This window comes from Lissotriton helveticus, chromosome 5_1 (assembly GCF_964261635.1).
Source record: "Lissotriton helveticus chromosome 5_1, aLisHel1.1, whole genome shotgun sequence".
In the NCBI taxonomy this organism is placed as follows: domain Eukaryota; kingdom Metazoa; phylum Chordata; class Amphibia; order Caudata; family Salamandridae; genus Lissotriton; species Lissotriton helveticus.
This window is the reverse complement of record NC_136065.1, coordinates 1,832,039,142-1,832,056,477: the sequence shown is the minus strand read 5'-3', so window position 1 is coordinate 1,832,056,477 and position 17,336 is coordinate 1,832,039,142. Positions and strand designations below refer to the sequence as shown.

The following is a 17,336-nucleotide window of genomic DNA, read 5'->3' as shown; positions in this document are numbered from 1 at the left end:
ATAAAGAATCTTCTATCAATCTCATCCAGTGTGCCACGATTGTACTTTATTACATATTACTTTCTAACTACAAATCACAGTGGATCCACTCAACAGGAGGAAAAAGAAGTAATTAATCTTAAGACAAAAACAGCGAAAATAGGATTTTCTTAAACAAGAATAACATTCAGATTAGTGTGGATTCTTTGAAAGTTCATTAATGTAATCCCCCACTGACTCCTCCACCATAAATTAAACACCCAGCATTGTTAGAAAAAGTAATTGGAATACATTCAGACAAATGTACTGCATGGAAATGGGGGAAATAGCAAGTCAAGCACCTATATTTACTTGTTATCATTCAGCACATGGGAGACATCCAAATCTAGTTTTAAACCTGAATACACGTACAGATGTTCACACCGAATGTCACATGAAACTGGGAATCACAATTTTATTTCAGACACTTGGGCCATCATTAAATAGGCACAGTTTCTTGTAATATGTGCAGTAACTCCTGTTAACACACACATCACAAGTATGAGTTCACCTGCTGATATTTATCGGGGAAAAATTCCCAGTATTTACTGGAACATGCAGCTTTGGTGCAGCAAGCAGACACATCCTCGGATTTCCCCAAAAACTTGTAATTGTTTGGTGTTCATCACACCAGATAAACTCCAACTCGGCGGAGTCAGATTTGATCAGGTTTGTCAAATAGCACACCAATTACCGAACAGCTTGTAATGAGGGCCTAAGTGATTTACACCAGCCATCCAGCTAAGGGACAACCATCAGGGAAGCTAGATGTTCGCTTAAAGGGTTCTTTTGACCTGCTGTGTATGCTTGGTTTGTTCAATTCATTTGCGCTGCTGACACCTCGCTCTGTACACGGAGACTACTCTCACCTATCCCAGCTAGATCACGTCACTTGCTAATAGCGTGGTGGTGGGACTAGGAGCACCTTTGACACATGGTAACAGCATTTCCCCGATGATTTTTGGGATAAAATCCAAATGTTTCCATTGGATACGTGGAAACAGTCTTCGTGGCCAATTTTTCTGTATGGTATTCCCGTTTCCGTACTGTATTGTCCACTGAAATTCCGGTAGACATTACCTGGAGGTAATTACGTATTATTAATAAACTGGATAGATGTGATAGCTCAGGAAGGCGGGTGCGGGTGATAAGAGGGAGAGAGAAAGAGCAATAGAGAAGGACTGCATGAGCTGAGAGTGGTAGGAAGTAGAAACCAAGGATGCAGTGCGTGATTGCAGGCGAGATATTTACCAATTTTGCTAATGTAGCTTCACGTGATGATATTTACTGCAATGTCTTCGTGGGTTAAAGGCATTTGATAGTGCGCCCACGAAAGTGGCAAATATGACTACGTCTATTTAGCAAACACGTTTACCCTGCCTTCATCCCCAACCACTGCTGAAGCGCATACTTATCTTCAGCCATCTTGGGAAGAGTCTTCACAATGATATCTCAGAGGCGCCATACAAAGGGTCAAAGGTGACATTGCTGACACATTGGAGCAGCTCAAGAACATCATACAGTGCAGATCCTTGTCTAGCTGATTGGCAAATCTACTCTTCATCTCCTCAGGGTATCAAGCAGACTTCTTGGCACTCTGCCTCTTCAGTCTCTTCTTCATAAGCAGGAGGTCCAGGTAAAGGATGCGATTTAGAATCGCACTACCAGCGATTAGACCACCGTGGACCGCACCAGCGATGCCACCGCTGAACACGTCCTGTCCTATAGAGGAAAAGAGATATACCATGAGCCTTTGGTTCACTGCAAGTGTTCATGCACACGCAGGTATGCGGTTAGTACGCTTCCACTGCTAGTGGTAGAAACACTGCTGGCTCCACATGCTGCTGCTTCTTTCACCACACCACATCACCGCCACATTGCAGCATGAAGAGTGAAGTATGCGTATGTCTGCCTCTATGTCTGAGTCTGCCAGTCTTCCATGAAACTACAAGAGAAGATGGGGAAGAGTGACAGATCGGAAATATTATACACGGGGGTAGGGGAGAGAACCAAACGGCCTGCCATGCTGGCTCAGGTGGGTAAATGTAAATGTATTTGTATAGCGCACTTCTACCCAGAGGTCTTGTAGCGCTGTATTCATACTGCTGTGGAACTCATCCTGGCTTTCCTGTGAAATGTCCACTCCTGGGCACCCCCAAGGTGAAGCCAGGCATCCAAGCGCTGCTGGGGCTGTTGTGGAAATTACGCAAGCTATTGCCCAGAGTCACAGATGTTTAGACTAGGCACCGAGGCGAGAATTATCAGGTCCGGGGAAATTGAGTCCAAGAGCCGCCGAGGTGGGAATTGAACCCTGGTCCCAGGCCAGACCTCTGCATCAGGGTCTGCCGCTCTAACCATTGAGCCACGTTTCTCCCCATTGAGCCACGCTTCTCCACATTGAGCCACGCTTCTCCACAAGTAAAGGGTAAGTGGGTAAGGGGGCAACCAATGGTGAAACGTGTGGGCACCGGGGGTTTGTGTACATCAGAGAGGTTTCCACACTGAAATCACCTGCAGTGGCACATACATGCTCTGATGCACCACTTACAAACGAATGTGCTGATAAACACACACCACCCCCCACAAAAATCTGCGTATAAACCTGTTTGCATGCTCACAACACCCAAGTGAAAAACCTGACTTATTGTGGCAAAATATCCAACAATTCCAAATGCACAGCATCTAATGACAGTGATAACACAATGACCAGTATACATAAAGACAGAGACTAAAGCAAGTAGAATACCTGGGAGCATAGTTATCAAGGGTTTTGCCTAGCCCTGGCTCCACGCAAGGGGACGAAGGGCAACACAAAACCTATAATGAGATTTGTCAAGCAAGGCCAACTTGCGTGTCCCTTCATGGCTTGGTAAATCTGGACTAAATCAAGGCAGCACCAAGTAGCTGCTTTGCATTCCTCTGCCTCAGGGAGGCATTCCATGGTTGGAGAGTGAGTGTTCCCAGGCATCCACCCACAGATTCTGAATTATTCCCAGATTTACCAATACGAAAAGCAACATTATCAAGAAGTAAAAAGTTAACGCAGGCCCACCAACTGCCTCTATTACCAACAGCCTGACGACCATGATAGGGGCTAATAATAGTTCAATTGGGCTGGCAGAGGGGAGGATAGAGGCTGCACAGAGACAGTCGTGTCCGCAATCCAGAAGGGGTGCAGGTCTCAAACTTGAACCAGGATTTAGCGTCTGTAAGGACCTCATTCTATTTAGGCACCATCGGCACTGGAGTAGATGGAGACCAGAAAGGAGCTCAAATAACTATTAAAAACACAACAAACCCCTTCACTGACATCTCCGAAGTGAACACTGTACCTACTACCCCTTCCCCGCCATAAGAGAAAAATAAAAGAGACCCCTACATTACAAGTACAAGGCGGTGAAAAGTGTCAAATAATAGGAGTGTTAATTGCTGATGTTACAAATTGCCGTAAGAAGAAAGCTAGTACCTCAAGGGAAAGTAATTTGATTGACATGACTGCTCTGGAAATAAACTAAAGGAGCATTGCAAGAAACATTTTGAAAAGTTCAAAGAATCTTTTAGGGTTTTTTGCATTGAAATTTTAGATAAAAACACTGAACTGAAAGCATATGAGCAAGGTATTCGAAAGATTCCAGTAAGTGTCCCAGCTTATCCATCTTGCTCAAAATACTATCCACATCCTGCGAGAAATATCCAAGAACATTGGACAAACCCGCACAACCTGCATTTGGTTCCTTAATGGGAGCAAAAAAACAGGCAGGATGGAAATGAGCGAAAATCCAATTTGTAAATAATTAGTTATGACAAAAGAGCAATTTGTCCAGCACATAGGGACTATCTCCAACTCCCTACAGAATATACTCCCTATGTTAATGTGCTGGAGGACGTTTCCATGTTCGCTCCATCACAGAGAGAAGACCGTTTTGTTTAAAAAAAATAAGACGGCCCATTCGTTACAAAAACCCTCAAGGTTGGGCAAAAGTTTTGTCCCATTAAATTTTAACTACAAGAAGGATTGTATGGGTTGGCAATCACCCAATAGGGTCCATAGAGGACGGTGTGGTAAGAAGCTTCAATGCCTGCAGTCATTAGCCTATAATCCTGGCACAATCAAGGCCCAACTGCTTGGGTATTTTGATAGACCAGCTGACATACCCACTGAATTTCACCCTGTTATGAACACTGATATGAAAGATGGCTCCTAATTTCATATAACATTGAGACAAAGAATACATGAAATTCTGGGCTCACTGGAACAGATAATCTATCTGTTCCAGTGAGCCCAGAATTTCATGTATTCTGGTAAAAACAATCACTCGGATCCTTGTTCACCCAATGGAAAGTCAGAGGGCTATGCCTACTGTGATCAGTCCACAAGCATCCGCCAGCGATTTGGTTGTATCACCATCTGAATTGGGTGCTTTAACCTACCAGGCCACTAGGCTACTCTCCTAGCACATTGCAGGAATTGGTTTGAAATTATTCAAACCAGACTGGCTGCCCTTTACAAATGAATATGACATAATCTTTTGAAAAGAGACGTGGGATAAAGACGCTTTCTGCTTAGATGGATACCACATATTCTGTAACCCCACAATTCCATCAATTACAGGCAGAGCCACAGCAGGGCTAGCCACAATGATTTCAGTTAAAGATTCTACTCTCGTTCCTGATCAAACCAAATGCACTCCCTTTTGATCAACTGCTATTTATGTTACCTGAAGTTTATGACATAGTTCTGAGTAACTTATACCATAAAATGTTTGCTAATAGATCTACACAGTTGATTGATAAATAGTTACGTTCCAAGAAAAGCATAAAGAGAGGGTCTGTTTTTATGGGTAGGAGATTTTAATATCTATTTATGTAATTTAAGCAATATGCCTGTGTGACAGACTAGATGCAGTGGGAGTTGAGATGACTCACTTTAGACATGTGCCATATGGCGATGAGCTTAACGGATCCAAATGTCTGAGAATCTGAATTTTTACTCCTGACACTGAACTCTCAAATGTGAAATTACCCCCAAGATATAACGGTAATGAAAACAGCAGCACAGTTTATTTTTAGGTAGAGCCTGAGCCAGCGTGCAAGCACTGCTCTGGCGATGATCTGTTGTAGTTCAGTAAGAGAGAGAAGCCCCGCCCATATTTTTCATTGGCTAGTGTCTTTGTCCTTCATAAATGCTGGCTTCTGATTTTGTAATGTGCTTGTTAGTCTCTCCTTAGTACCGCCATATCTTCATTTGTAACCTCCCATGGCTACTGGCCCCTTTACTTGTTTCTTACACGGTACATGTTCTATTTTCTTGAATGAGTTTCTCCTACTGCAAGCACAATGACATGCTTCGCTTACATTCAACGCATTCACTTTTAAAGCAGCCTGGACAATGGTGGCTGGACAATGCCACAGGTCTCGCATTTAAATTCGAGACCTATTGCATTCCAAATATATTTTATATCGCAATCTTGCTGGTTTCTTTTTTGGGGAGTATAAAAATCTCCTGACGCAACCCAGGTGGGACTTGTACCCACAATCCCCAGCTCCGGAGGCTGATGCCTTATACATTAGGCCACTGGGCCAGCTGTGTAAAACATTGGGTACAGGAAGCCTCATGGCTACTCAGTGCGCGCTCGCACTGAATGGAAGCTGAGGAGGATCAAATGGAAACAAGGGATTCCCGCGGGTGAACCCAGTGAAATGAGGGGGAGCAGCAGGGGTCCCTAAACAAACGCATGGGCTTCGGACTCTGAGGGGCCAAGACCCTGCTGCAAAGAGATGTGGAGTCTGCCAAACACGTCACCCATTCGCCTCCCGTACCCAATGCCTGGACAAGGGCTAGTGAACTCGGTGCCTCTCCTTTTCCAGAGGTACCCTCCTACGCACACTCGAAAGGACATCAATCAAAGTTACTCTGATCTACTGACTACTTCTGCCATTTTCACTTCAGAATTCTCTGTTCTGACAGACATGGGGAACCACAGATCCCGGTGTGCACTTCGGAAAGTTTTAGCAATGCCTGGAATGAATCCGCACGGAGCATGCTCTCTACAGAGACAACACTCTTTACGAATGGTTTACTAGGTGACGCGCACATAACAGTTAGTTCTGGAAGTTGTAGTCTTGTTTGTGGAGATTCTGCACCAAATGCCATTAGGTGTGACTAGGTGAATCATTATCGCTGTAATGCTTCAAAGGTTAGAAGATGGAACCGTAATCATCAAATGAGCAGCTGTTTGCTCCCAGCCTCAGCATCAATGAACCGCTGTTGAGCGGCTGCTGAAAACACCACATACAAATGGCTGACAAGGGAGGGAGGGCGGCAGGAAGCAGGTAGGCGAGAAATAAGATCAGAATCAGATACGCAACGTCATGCTCGTAGAAAAATATTTTTTTAAAACCATAAGTTGATGCAAACACCTCATCAAATGGACGCCCATCCACCATTTTATATAAAACGTCACAGCACACTGAGTGTTATCAATCCTTAGGGGTGCCCAGGACTAAGATAGTCAACCCAGACCCAATATCATACCAAATAATGAAAAAGGCAATATCATACCAAATAATGAAAAAGGCAATCTTTTGCTAAATAATTCCCATACAATAGTCTGTCACACGTGCAGTGTGTCTGAAACGGAAGGAAAGGGAGAGGATGACTATAGGATGTGGCCTCACGGCCAGAGCTCCCGACTTTGGGAACCAGGTTCGAGCCTCTGCGTCTGCTCAGCACCCTATGATTCTGGGCAAACCAATAATCTCCCCGTGCCTACCAAAAATGAATGTGTCCTTGTGTAACGTAATTGGTGCTTTGGGTCGAGTTTGCGCTATATAAATCAGCAAAAAAAATGAAAATCATGTTTACTGGTATGGTGCTCTCAGGGAGCTAGTGTACTCCAGGAGAAACCCGGGGTCTGTCTTCACTTTCCCCTTAGTTCACACACACATGAAGGGAAGGCGAGGAGTTCTGAAAAAGCAGGACATAGGGCTAAACACCAATAACGAGTGAGGGGAGTGGGATGGACTACAGTTGGAAGCTTTTTTTTACTTGCACCTCCAAAACCGAAATATATATACACCGACATTTTGAAGCAGGCATGGGGGAGATTTAGGAAAATGAAAATCATAGGATTTTAAGTTCCCCATCAACTTGCGTTGAAGTAGTGGAAGTTTCAAGCGGAAGAAGGGCAAAATTACCATTTCTGGTTAATAAATTTGGAGTCTCGCATCTAATCACAAGTGTAGACATGCGTATGGCTCCATTACTCCCTAACAATATGGCTTAGAGACTCATTCTAGGCCAAACCAGTATTGGGCTGCCACCCACAGATTCAGCAGCAAAGGTCTTGAAATGTGGCCAAATTTCCAAAGTACGTGCTCCGCCGTGCCTCAAGGTATGAGCGCCGTCATGCCTCAATCCAGAGATCATATCTTACACCACCCTTGCTTTCAAAGAGAGAAGTGATGTACTGGGTTTCTGGAAAAGCCTCCAAACGAAAGAGGTTTTGTTCATGGCTGCAGTGTTTTATCGCAACTGAGCAAAAAAAAGAACACCACTGTGGAGTTTAGCGCACTTTAACAGCATGGCATGAGCCACTCATTGGTACAGTGCAACATGGGTGGAAGTAGAGGTTGGGGTGTGTGTAGGATCAGCACTGTACACCACTTACCAATACCCTGCACCACCACAGTGATCTCTTGACAACAGGCGGTTCCATACCAAAAGTAGCCTTGAATAACCGAGCACCTTTATTTGGAACCAGAGTAATGTTTACCTCATCAGATCATTCAGCTGCTCAGCACCCTCTTACCATACCTAAACACCACATGTGCACAATACTACAGGTCACCCTTAACTCTGCCTCAATAAATCATACCAAACCCCACCACTCCAGTGGCAACCATAACATTACAATACACAATCCTTTCAACACTGGAAAAACTATGGTCAACACCCCACAACTGCATAATATGAGGCACTAAGAAACGCTGCATACTCTAATACCTCACATCACACCTCATCCCTCAGTCTACCCCAATACAGCATACCACCTAATTTCTACAACACTCCAGATTACTCCCTTTACACCACAACACAATGCTAGAGCACACACAACCCTGCACAATAGACCAGGCTATACAATACACATTAAATCGACTGAGTCTCTGTATGCCCCACTTATACAGTGGATCACTAGAATTATGATCATCAACATCCACAATATTTTCCTCATAATTATGGTACTGCCACACAATCCATCACCCGCTGCACAATTTGCAGTTTAACAAACACATGTTTCTAGTTCAAATTAGCAGAATGTTACTAAATTGCTGCTACACCTATTACCACACAGTACAAGGCTATATATAATTGTTATCTGGCCAACTTGATGTCATGGGTCAAAAAAATGTGCTGCATAATTTGCCTTGTCTTGCTACATAATTTGGTCTTCCTCGCCTCATATTTCCAGTGTCTCTGCTTATACACAAGACATCAATCTCCTCATGCCCTTTCCATACAGCCATCACTTCCCATCACAGCCTTTAGGTCTCTCCCTTCTCTCAAAAGTATGGGGGCTGGAGTTGCCACAATTACCCATTCAAACTCACACCAATTTATAATATCCTCTGTTTTACGCAAGTTAATTTCCCAATTTTATGTTAAAAAATATAAAGTAAACTGTTTTAAAATCTGATCTCAAAATACATAGTACTTATTGAATATTCCAGCCCTGATCAAGGCCCTGCAACATCTTATTGACCTCCAGAAACATGTCAAAAACCTTGCTGGATCCGGTCTCTCTTGGGCGGACAGTGTGGTCGATACTTTGGGCAGCACTGGCTGCATACAAGTATGTCACATCTTCCCACAATGCAGATTTTAGTGCATAGAATATGGATTCCACTAACAATTAGTCAAGTGCTTTCCCCTATGAGCACATAAAACGTTCATGTGAGTGGAATTCTGGGAAAACCATAGACCAGTGCTCCAGCAGAGCACAAACTGGGCAAAGGCATAATGTGTGTAGAGCAGCCCTCCTCTAAGATTCTGATGTGCCACTTTACCAGACTGACATTTTAGTTTTGGTCAACTCTGGTTCCAGACCATGATTAATGAAATACTAATGTGCCAACCCCAGGACCAACTCAAGACGAAACACACCAGAACACAGGTATGTCGTGCAGTAGACAACCCGTACCATTCGAGAGATCTAGATTTGTTTGAATGGTAGTTTTTTAGGTTGAGCCTGCGAGGCTTGTTGTATTAGAGTAGAGACTAGAAGCCCCACCCACTCTCCACACATGTTTGCCATTGGCTTGTGTCATTGTCTGTCCAAAATGCTGGCTTCTGATTCGTAAATAGGCTTGTAAGTCCCTCCTTAGTACCGCCTCCTCTTCATTTGTCACCTCCCATGGTGATTGGCCCCTTTACTTCTGTTGTTACACGGTACGTGTTATTTAGACTGTGAGCACTATTTTCTTTATCCAGTTTCTTTTATTGCAGACATGACGTGCTTTGGTGCCTTCTTTACCCCACTCCCGCCTTCCCTCCTGTTGTCGTACCTTGTTTACACCCACGCCCTCCCGTTGTCTGTGCCTTCTCCCCCTCATACGCCCTCCCTCCCGTTCTCAATGATGACTACCATTTGAAATGCAATGGGCCTTGCGTTTACGCTGGTTTGAGCTATTGGCATTGTAAATGACAATGCCTTTTATTTATGTTTTGTTTTTTAAAACATAAATAAAACACATTGTCATTTACAATGTAAATAGCTTAAACTCATGTAAATGCAAGACCTATTGCATTGCAAATGCTTGTATTCGGTTGTCTTCAAATACCGCACCATTAATGTCCAAGTTGAATGTAATAGTGAAATGCATCAGTTTTAATCCGCTTACCATATCTGTCAACTTAAATTTGTAAGATGACAGTAACTAGATTGACGGTTGAGAAATTGAATGCTCACCAAATAAAAACTTAAGCGGTAGAAGGTTAACTAAGAGCAGGCTTTTACTGACTTCAGCATCAACTCAAGTCTTGTCAGTCGTGCACCGTCATGAGGACACCCACACATTACCTCAATTTATCCAGATGCCTATGGGCACGTCCGTTCACAATATATATCATTCAAGAGTCAGATTTGGTATGAAAAAAAAACCTTCAGGAACACAACATCTACAAAAAGGATGTACTCTTAGGAAATGCAAGATCAAGTAAACTTGAAATATATCACTAACATAGATTACCGTTTAGGGAAGAGTTTACAGTCTTTCTGTGTATTCTGTAGAGAGGTCAGAATTAGATGAACATGTGGTCTGAACACCTTTTTGAGCCAGAAGCTTGCACTGTGAGAAGCACTTACAGCCTGATTCATCAACGGGCCGTTTTGCGAGCCCCTAATAGCGATTCATAGCGAATCGCTATTGAGGACTCGCAAAACGGTATTCATGTAGGAATTGCTAAATAAATAGCGATTCCTACACATTCCTTATTTGCGAGTAACAATTTGCTACTCGCAAATAAGGAATAACTCCCCATTCATTCCTATGGGCCAAAAGGCCCATAGGAATGAATGGGGAGTATCCCTTATTTGCGAGTAGCAATTTGCTACTCGCAAATAAGATAGCGATTTTAAGGGTGCCAGGGGTGTCCAAAGGACACCCTGTAGCACCCCTTAAATGCACATTTGAACAGGTGTTGCGCACACACATGTCCAAAGGTCATGTGTGTGTGTAACATGCAAAAGAAAAAAATGCACTAAAGTGCTTTTTACACTATTTTCGCAATTTACCACCAAGTCTGACTTGGTGGTAAATTGAGACCAAATATTGCGATTTTGCTATTTCTAATTGGTTGATGAATTGCATTTAAGGAATCTCTATTAGAGATTCCTTAAATCCAATTCCTCGCAAATATGCGATTTCGGTAATAGTGATTTTTGCAGTTGGGATGATGAATCCCAAATGCAAAAATCGCACTCGCAAAGGGCCAGATTCTCAGAATCTGGCCCTTTGCGAGCGCAAATCAGCTTGATGAATCAGGCTGATACTGCCTTAATCGGCATCCCAGAGATTTCACTCATACTTCAATATGCACACCCACCCATAATGGGAATTTAAACAAACATTTAGAAGGCAATCCAGTTCCCTTTTCATGCAGTATACAAGAGTCACACTTTGAATGAAAATAAACTGCAGCAACACATCTGGTAAAAGTATATCTTCATAAGGAATGTAATAGTAATTACAACTTGAAATGTAAACAGCAGGGACGTTTTTAATGCGTGGGTAATTCCCCTGGACCCACTTTCTAACGGGCTCTCTGGTAAGGTGACATTTCTCAGTTTTCTCTCACTCAGTCTCACTTTTATTGATTTACCTTTCAGAACGTCCCTTCCTGCCTCTACCTCTGACTCTGCCACTCTGTGCAGTGTCATTTTTGGGGATTTTTGAGCCCTAGACAAGACACATGCCAGCTGTTTTTGTGTGAAAGTTAAAGTCTAATACTGTTGAGCAGCATACAGGCGTTGTTAAAGGTCAGGCTACCAACCAGATTAAAAGATCTTTAAGTATTGCCCGGCGGTGTCGCCTCTTATACCCACAAGATATTAACCAATGAAGAGGCAGGCGCTGGAGACTGGAAGGCAGGAAACAAGGGTTTTTATTCTCTCCGGAGGAGAACACATCAGTTCGGACAGCAAGTATCGTCACGAGGTGCTCTACCCGCATCTCAGAGGCCTGGCCTCTTATACACAGTTAAATGAATTTTTATTGCAGGTAACACAGTCTTGTAATGCTTTGAAGTATGAAAGGACATCCTCTGAATCTCCCCTACAGGCCCGTTCCCACACACATTTACAGTTGAAGTCCCCACCCCGGTCACAACAGGTGATGATTATCGCGCAGCTGGACATTCCGCCGATTCATGGAATGTGGGGGTTTGATCGGATCTCTTAGGGTGGGGGCTTTGATCAACTCGGGGGTCCTTTGATGAGGGAAGCTTTCTACTGTACGGGGAGGGGCAATAAACAGTATCGGCAGAGCTAGGTGTCGGCCTGGGAAAGAGGAAGACAAACGGGCACACAGGAAAGGGGTTTGTATCAAAGGGCCCGGGACCATGAAAGGAATGAAGGGAGGCGTCGCGCTGGGAACAGGATGGGGTTCTGAGGCAGAGTCGCGCTGAAGAGGGGTTTATGACTCAGGGCATGTGAGAGCGGGGGGGTTGTCAGCGTGCGGGGGAATGCTTGCGAGGTTGAGAGAGAGAGAGAGAGACGCGCTGGCTATCAGCGAGGGGCAAGGAGGCCATGGTGCTCAAAATGGCTGCCGCTTATGTGCACGAATGGGTTCAAGGAGAGCAAGATGGCGCCGATAATGTTGACGTTTGCAGCTTAACTTTTAACAGTCCTCCCTTTTCAACATATCTAGCCAACTTGTCTATTCAATGTCAATCTTCATCAAATTCCTAACCTCTACATCATATAATGCTCCCATGCGTTCGTTTCCAAAGTCCACAGTCTTAGGGCAAATACATTGTGCACATAATGAACACAGGGGTGGCAGACATTGGATTCCTAAGCATAGACCGCATATTACAACTATAGGAATCAGGATAATGGTGAACAGTCTCCAGCCCCAGTTCTTAACAGTGTTCCAGAACCAACCACCAAGCGACCATTCTTCCTGTTCCTGGTGGACTTCTGAAGAGAGTCTGTGAAGATGTTCGATGGCTTTGTACACTGAGGGCGAGTTGTCCGGTATGTATGTACAGCAGCTGGACCCAATAATGCGGCATGCTCCACCACGGTCCGCAAGAACCACATCTAGGACAAGGCGGTTCTGTAGGGCCACCAAGCGGACCGCTTGGAGTTCGGCGGTGTTGTTGGCGAAGATACCAGCTGTGATGTTCATTGTTGTCTCAACTGCCTGAGTCAAATGTCGGATGGCCGGGCTGTTTGCCATCGGGCCCCAAAGAGGAACAAGTCCCTTCATAGTATCGAGGAACTGCGCTCCTGTTGAGTCGGCTTGCTCGATGTCCTTGGCTCGTTTTTGTCTATGATGATTCGCTGGGGCCACATAAGTTGGAGGAAGGATGAAAGAGATGAAACAAGTGCCCCCCCAGCCTTGGGGAGCCAGGTGTAGGCCTTTGTGCCGCAGACGAAATACATGTTCGGGGACGACACAAAGGAAGGTGGATCCGTAGAGTCCAAAGTTCTGGTAAAACGGCAAGCACTGCGGCCCACCAGCTGTGTCCCATGTCCTTCTATGCACATGTGGCCGGTAACGTTGATGACTGACAGGGCCACAGTCAGAGTGGCAGCCGTGCGTTTCCGCAGGTAGGAGAAGGTGGGTCTGGTTGGATTGTTGAACACCTGCATTTCAATTCGTTCTTTAGCAGGGATGTCCATGTGGATTGAGTCGTTGGAAGTCTGCGGGCAGAAGTGTGTCTTTGTTTTGTTTCGCCAGACCCCGTGGTAGAAATGCGCTACGGTTTTGCCGGAGGTGGCATTGTCCTTATAGCTTTCTTGCAGGAGGATCAGCCAAGCAAGGCAGGAGCCATGAACTGAGAAGGGTGAGGGGATGAATGGTATCGAGTGTCCAGCGGCGTGGGGTAGCAACCCACAGATCCAACAGTTGGTGGCATTGGTGGCGAGATTGTGCTGGTGAAGGAGCTGTACGAAAGAGTTATTCCAAAACTCCTTTCGTCTCTCTCTGAGTTGAGGAGAGAGCGAAATCAGATAATGTTCCTTCATGGTGGTAGGCTGAGCAGTGGTCAGGAATGTTTCGTGAGCAGGTGCATTTTCTTCCACAATCCAGAGTGTGGTCATGAGGAGAAAGCAGAAAAGAATCGTGATGAAGAGTGCAATCGTCTTTGTGCTGTGGAGTCTGTCTGTTCCTGGGTTTCTGTATTGGGTATTTCCCGTTGTCTCCATCATCTTCTTATTTGGCGCTTCCATCATCTTCTTATCTGGCGCTTCCATCATCTTCATTTTCAAGGTGCTCGGTAGTGGGCAGAACCACAGACTTAGTTTAGCTTCTCTCCAGGTAACCCTTGGTTGCTTTGGGTCACCGTTCTGAGATTCAACTTAGTTCGTGGTCTACTTAGCCGAAGCTCCCTCCTTTCGACGCAGGAAATACCCTTCTCTGGATGGCACAGTGGGATCAGAGAATTTTGAAAGTTCAAGCGCTTCGGTGTCAGGATAGCAGGTTAGCGATGGTCGGTCTTTGTTCAGGAGCTCTTCCTGGTTGTCGATGTTTTCCGTCGTGGCCAGGGTCGAGGAGACCTTCTTACAGTGGTGTGCATGCAGCCAGTGCCGTTTCCCCTCCACACGAAGAGCCGTCCGGGTGGTGATTAACACTTGCCAGGGGCCCGTCCACCGGGGTTCCAAACTCTTCGACCGCTGGAAGTTCCGGATCAGCACGAAATCCCCAGGTTGGATGGCGTGACCCAGACCCCTGGAAGCATCGGGGATGGCCTGCTGCACCTGCTGATGAATGACAGACAGAGTTTCAGTCAATTTGTACAGATAATCAGACATTAGGACGTCCGGGACGTCATGAAGGGAAGTTGGTTTCGGTGCGGACCAGATACTCATGGGTCGACCGAAAACAACTTCGTAAGGTGTTAAGTGATGTCTGGTGGGGGTGGAACGCATCGATAGCAATGCCAGTGGGAGGGCGTCTGGCCATTTCAGACCCGTGGTAGCTACTATCTTGGCCAGTTTAAGCTTTAGTGTGGCATTGTGTCGCTCAACTAGTCCAGCAGACTGGGGGTGGAAGACTGCGTGAAATTTCTGCTTAATGCCCAACCCCTTCAAGATGAACTGGATGACTTCGGCTATGAAGTGGGGGCCATTATCGCTCCATAAAATACGACAAAGGCCGTAACGGGGGAAAAACTCCTTTAACAGTACTTTTGCAGTGGCCATAGCAGTGTTGTCACGGGTTGGGTATGCTTCCACCCACTTGCTAAATGCGCACACCACGACAAGTACATATTTCAGGCCTTGGCACCTATCTAGCTGGATGTAGTCCATTTGCAGAACCTCAAATGGGTGGTTTGGGACCCCAAATCCTCCCCGGGGTACTACAGTTCCTTTCCCGGGGTTGTGTTGCAGGCATATCAAGCATTGTTGGACCAGACGTTTGGCGGAATCTGTGATTTTATCATTGTGCCAAACTCTGGAGACAAGTTCAATCATGGGGGCTGATCCTATGTGGGCAGGGGAGTGTGCCATAGCCAGTATGGGAATCAGGTACGAGTCAGGTAGCAACCATTTGTTTGTGTCTCTTGTCCGCCAGCAGCCTTCATCATCTTTTAATCCCACCCGTGTCCATTCAGTCAACTCGTGTTGTGTGCTAGCCGTTTGAATGTCTCTAATAGTGTCTCTAGCGTCAGTCCATTTTTCTGCTTGTGACCTGGTCACGTACATATGTGTTGTCGTCCTATTTTCAGCTGTCGTTCGGGCAGTGATGTCGGCTAGCGCATTTCCCTGCCCAATGATGTCTGTCACCTTTTTGTGTGCCTGGCATTTGACGACTGCAAGCTTGTTGGGGAGAAGGACGGCCTCGATCAAGGCGGAGACTAGATCCCCGTGTAAAATGGGGGTGCCGTGTGAGGTCAAGAATCCCCTTTCCCTCCAAAGGAGCCCAAAATGGTGAACCACCCCAAAGGCATACTGGCTGTCGGTGTAAATGTTCGTTGTAGTTCCTGTTGCCAGGATGCAGGCTCGGGTCAGGGCAATCAGTTCCGCTGCCTGGGCAGATCGTTGCGTGATGCGGGCGGTCTCGACTACAGTTCGAGCCGTGGTGACTGCATAGGCGGTGGAAGTGGTGCCGTCGGGGAGTTTGATGCAGGAACCGTCCACCCACAGCTCCCCGTCAGGGTCAGGGAAAGCCGTGTCTCTGAGGTCAACCCTACTTCTAGTCTGTTTGTCCGTAAGAGTCACGCAGTCATGTACAGGGTGCACATTGGGATCGTTCTCTGGCAAGGGTAACAGAGTTGCCGGGTTCAGTGTGGTGCATCTTTTCAGGGCGATATGGGGTGCAAGCAAAGTCAGTTCGTATCCAGTCAGTCGTGCACTCGTCAGGTATTGCGTCTTGGTTTGGTTCAGGAGGGTGTCAACTGCATGGGGTACCAGTACCGTGAGGGAATTCGAGAGCAAGATCCCCTCACTCTGTCGGATAGAGATTGCAGCAGCAGCTACAGCTCGAAGGCAGGCAGGCAAGGCTCTGGCTACAGGGTCAAGAGTGGCAGAGAAGTAAGCGCACGGTCGTTGCTTAGGGCCAATGGCCTGGGTCAGGACAGATAAAGCGCACCCCTCCCTTTCGTGAGTGTAAAGGGAGAAGGGCTTGTTGTAGTCAGGGGTACCTAGGACAGGGGCTGAACAAAGGGCATTTCGTAGTTCCGTGAAGGAGGTTTGACACTCGGGGGTCCACGGGAGTGGGAAGGGGACGTCTTTACCTAGCAGAGAAAGCAGTGGCTTCACAACGAGGCTAAAGTTTGGTAACCACTGTCAGCAGAAGGAGGTGAGGCCTAATAGGGAGCGAACCTGCTTCTGGGTCTTAGGGACAGGAGTTTCGAGAATGGTTTGGATTCGATCAGGAGTGAGTTTCCTTCCGTCTTTGGACAAAAGGTGGCCTAGGTAAGTGACCTGGGGTTGGCAGAATTGCAATTTCTTCTTGGAGACCTTGTGGCCATTTTCCGCAAGGAAGTGCAGGAGTTGAATGGTGGCTGTAACTGCTAATGGAGTGGTGTCGGCTGCCAAAAGGATGTCATCGACGTATTGCACTAACACCACTCCATCGGGTAACTGGACTTGATCCAGTTGTCTCTTGAGGGCCTGGCTGTAGATGCTAGGGCTTTCTGTGTAGCCCTGGGGTGCTCGGCAGAACCTATATGAGCGGTTTTTTAGGGTGAAGCCGAAGAGATATCGGCTGTCTGGGTGGATGGGGATGGAAAAGAATGCGTTTTTGAGGTCAATGACAGTGAAGGTGGTGGCAGTAGAAGGAATCAAAGTCAGGATGGTGGTGATGTCCGAGACCACAGGGTACTGGGGTACCACCACTTTGTTGATCTCTCGAAGGTCAATGATAAAACGGTATGCTTTCTCATCTCCCTCTCCCTGTTTCTTGATGATGGGCAGGATAGGGCTGTTGCAAATGTTGCTAACCACTTCCTCTACCACTCCTGCGTCTATCAGTGACTGGATAATCTTAGCTAATGCCTTCTCGCCCTCGGGCGATATCCGATATTGTGGAAGTTTAGGGAGAGTTGCGTCTGGTCGGACAGTAATGTGCACTGGGTCAATCAACATGCG

The 17,336-nt window shown here is 46.1% G+C and overlaps 1 protein-coding gene across 1 annotated transcript in view; it reads right to left on the bottom strand.

The window, feature by feature from the left end:
- Window positions 1–1,334: 1,334 nt before the first annotated feature.
- Window positions 1,335–17,336, bottom strand: part of LOC144755872 (all-trans-retinol 13,14-reductase-like) — a 587,155-nt gene continuing 571,153 nt past the window's right edge. The window contains exon 11 of the mRNA XM_078645238.1: window positions 1,335–1,740. Within this exon, the coding sequence (XP_078501364.1) occupies window positions 1,595–1,740 (146 nt within the window). The 3' untranslated portion in view covers window positions 1,335–1,594. The remainder of the gene's footprint in view (window positions 1,741–17,336) is intronic.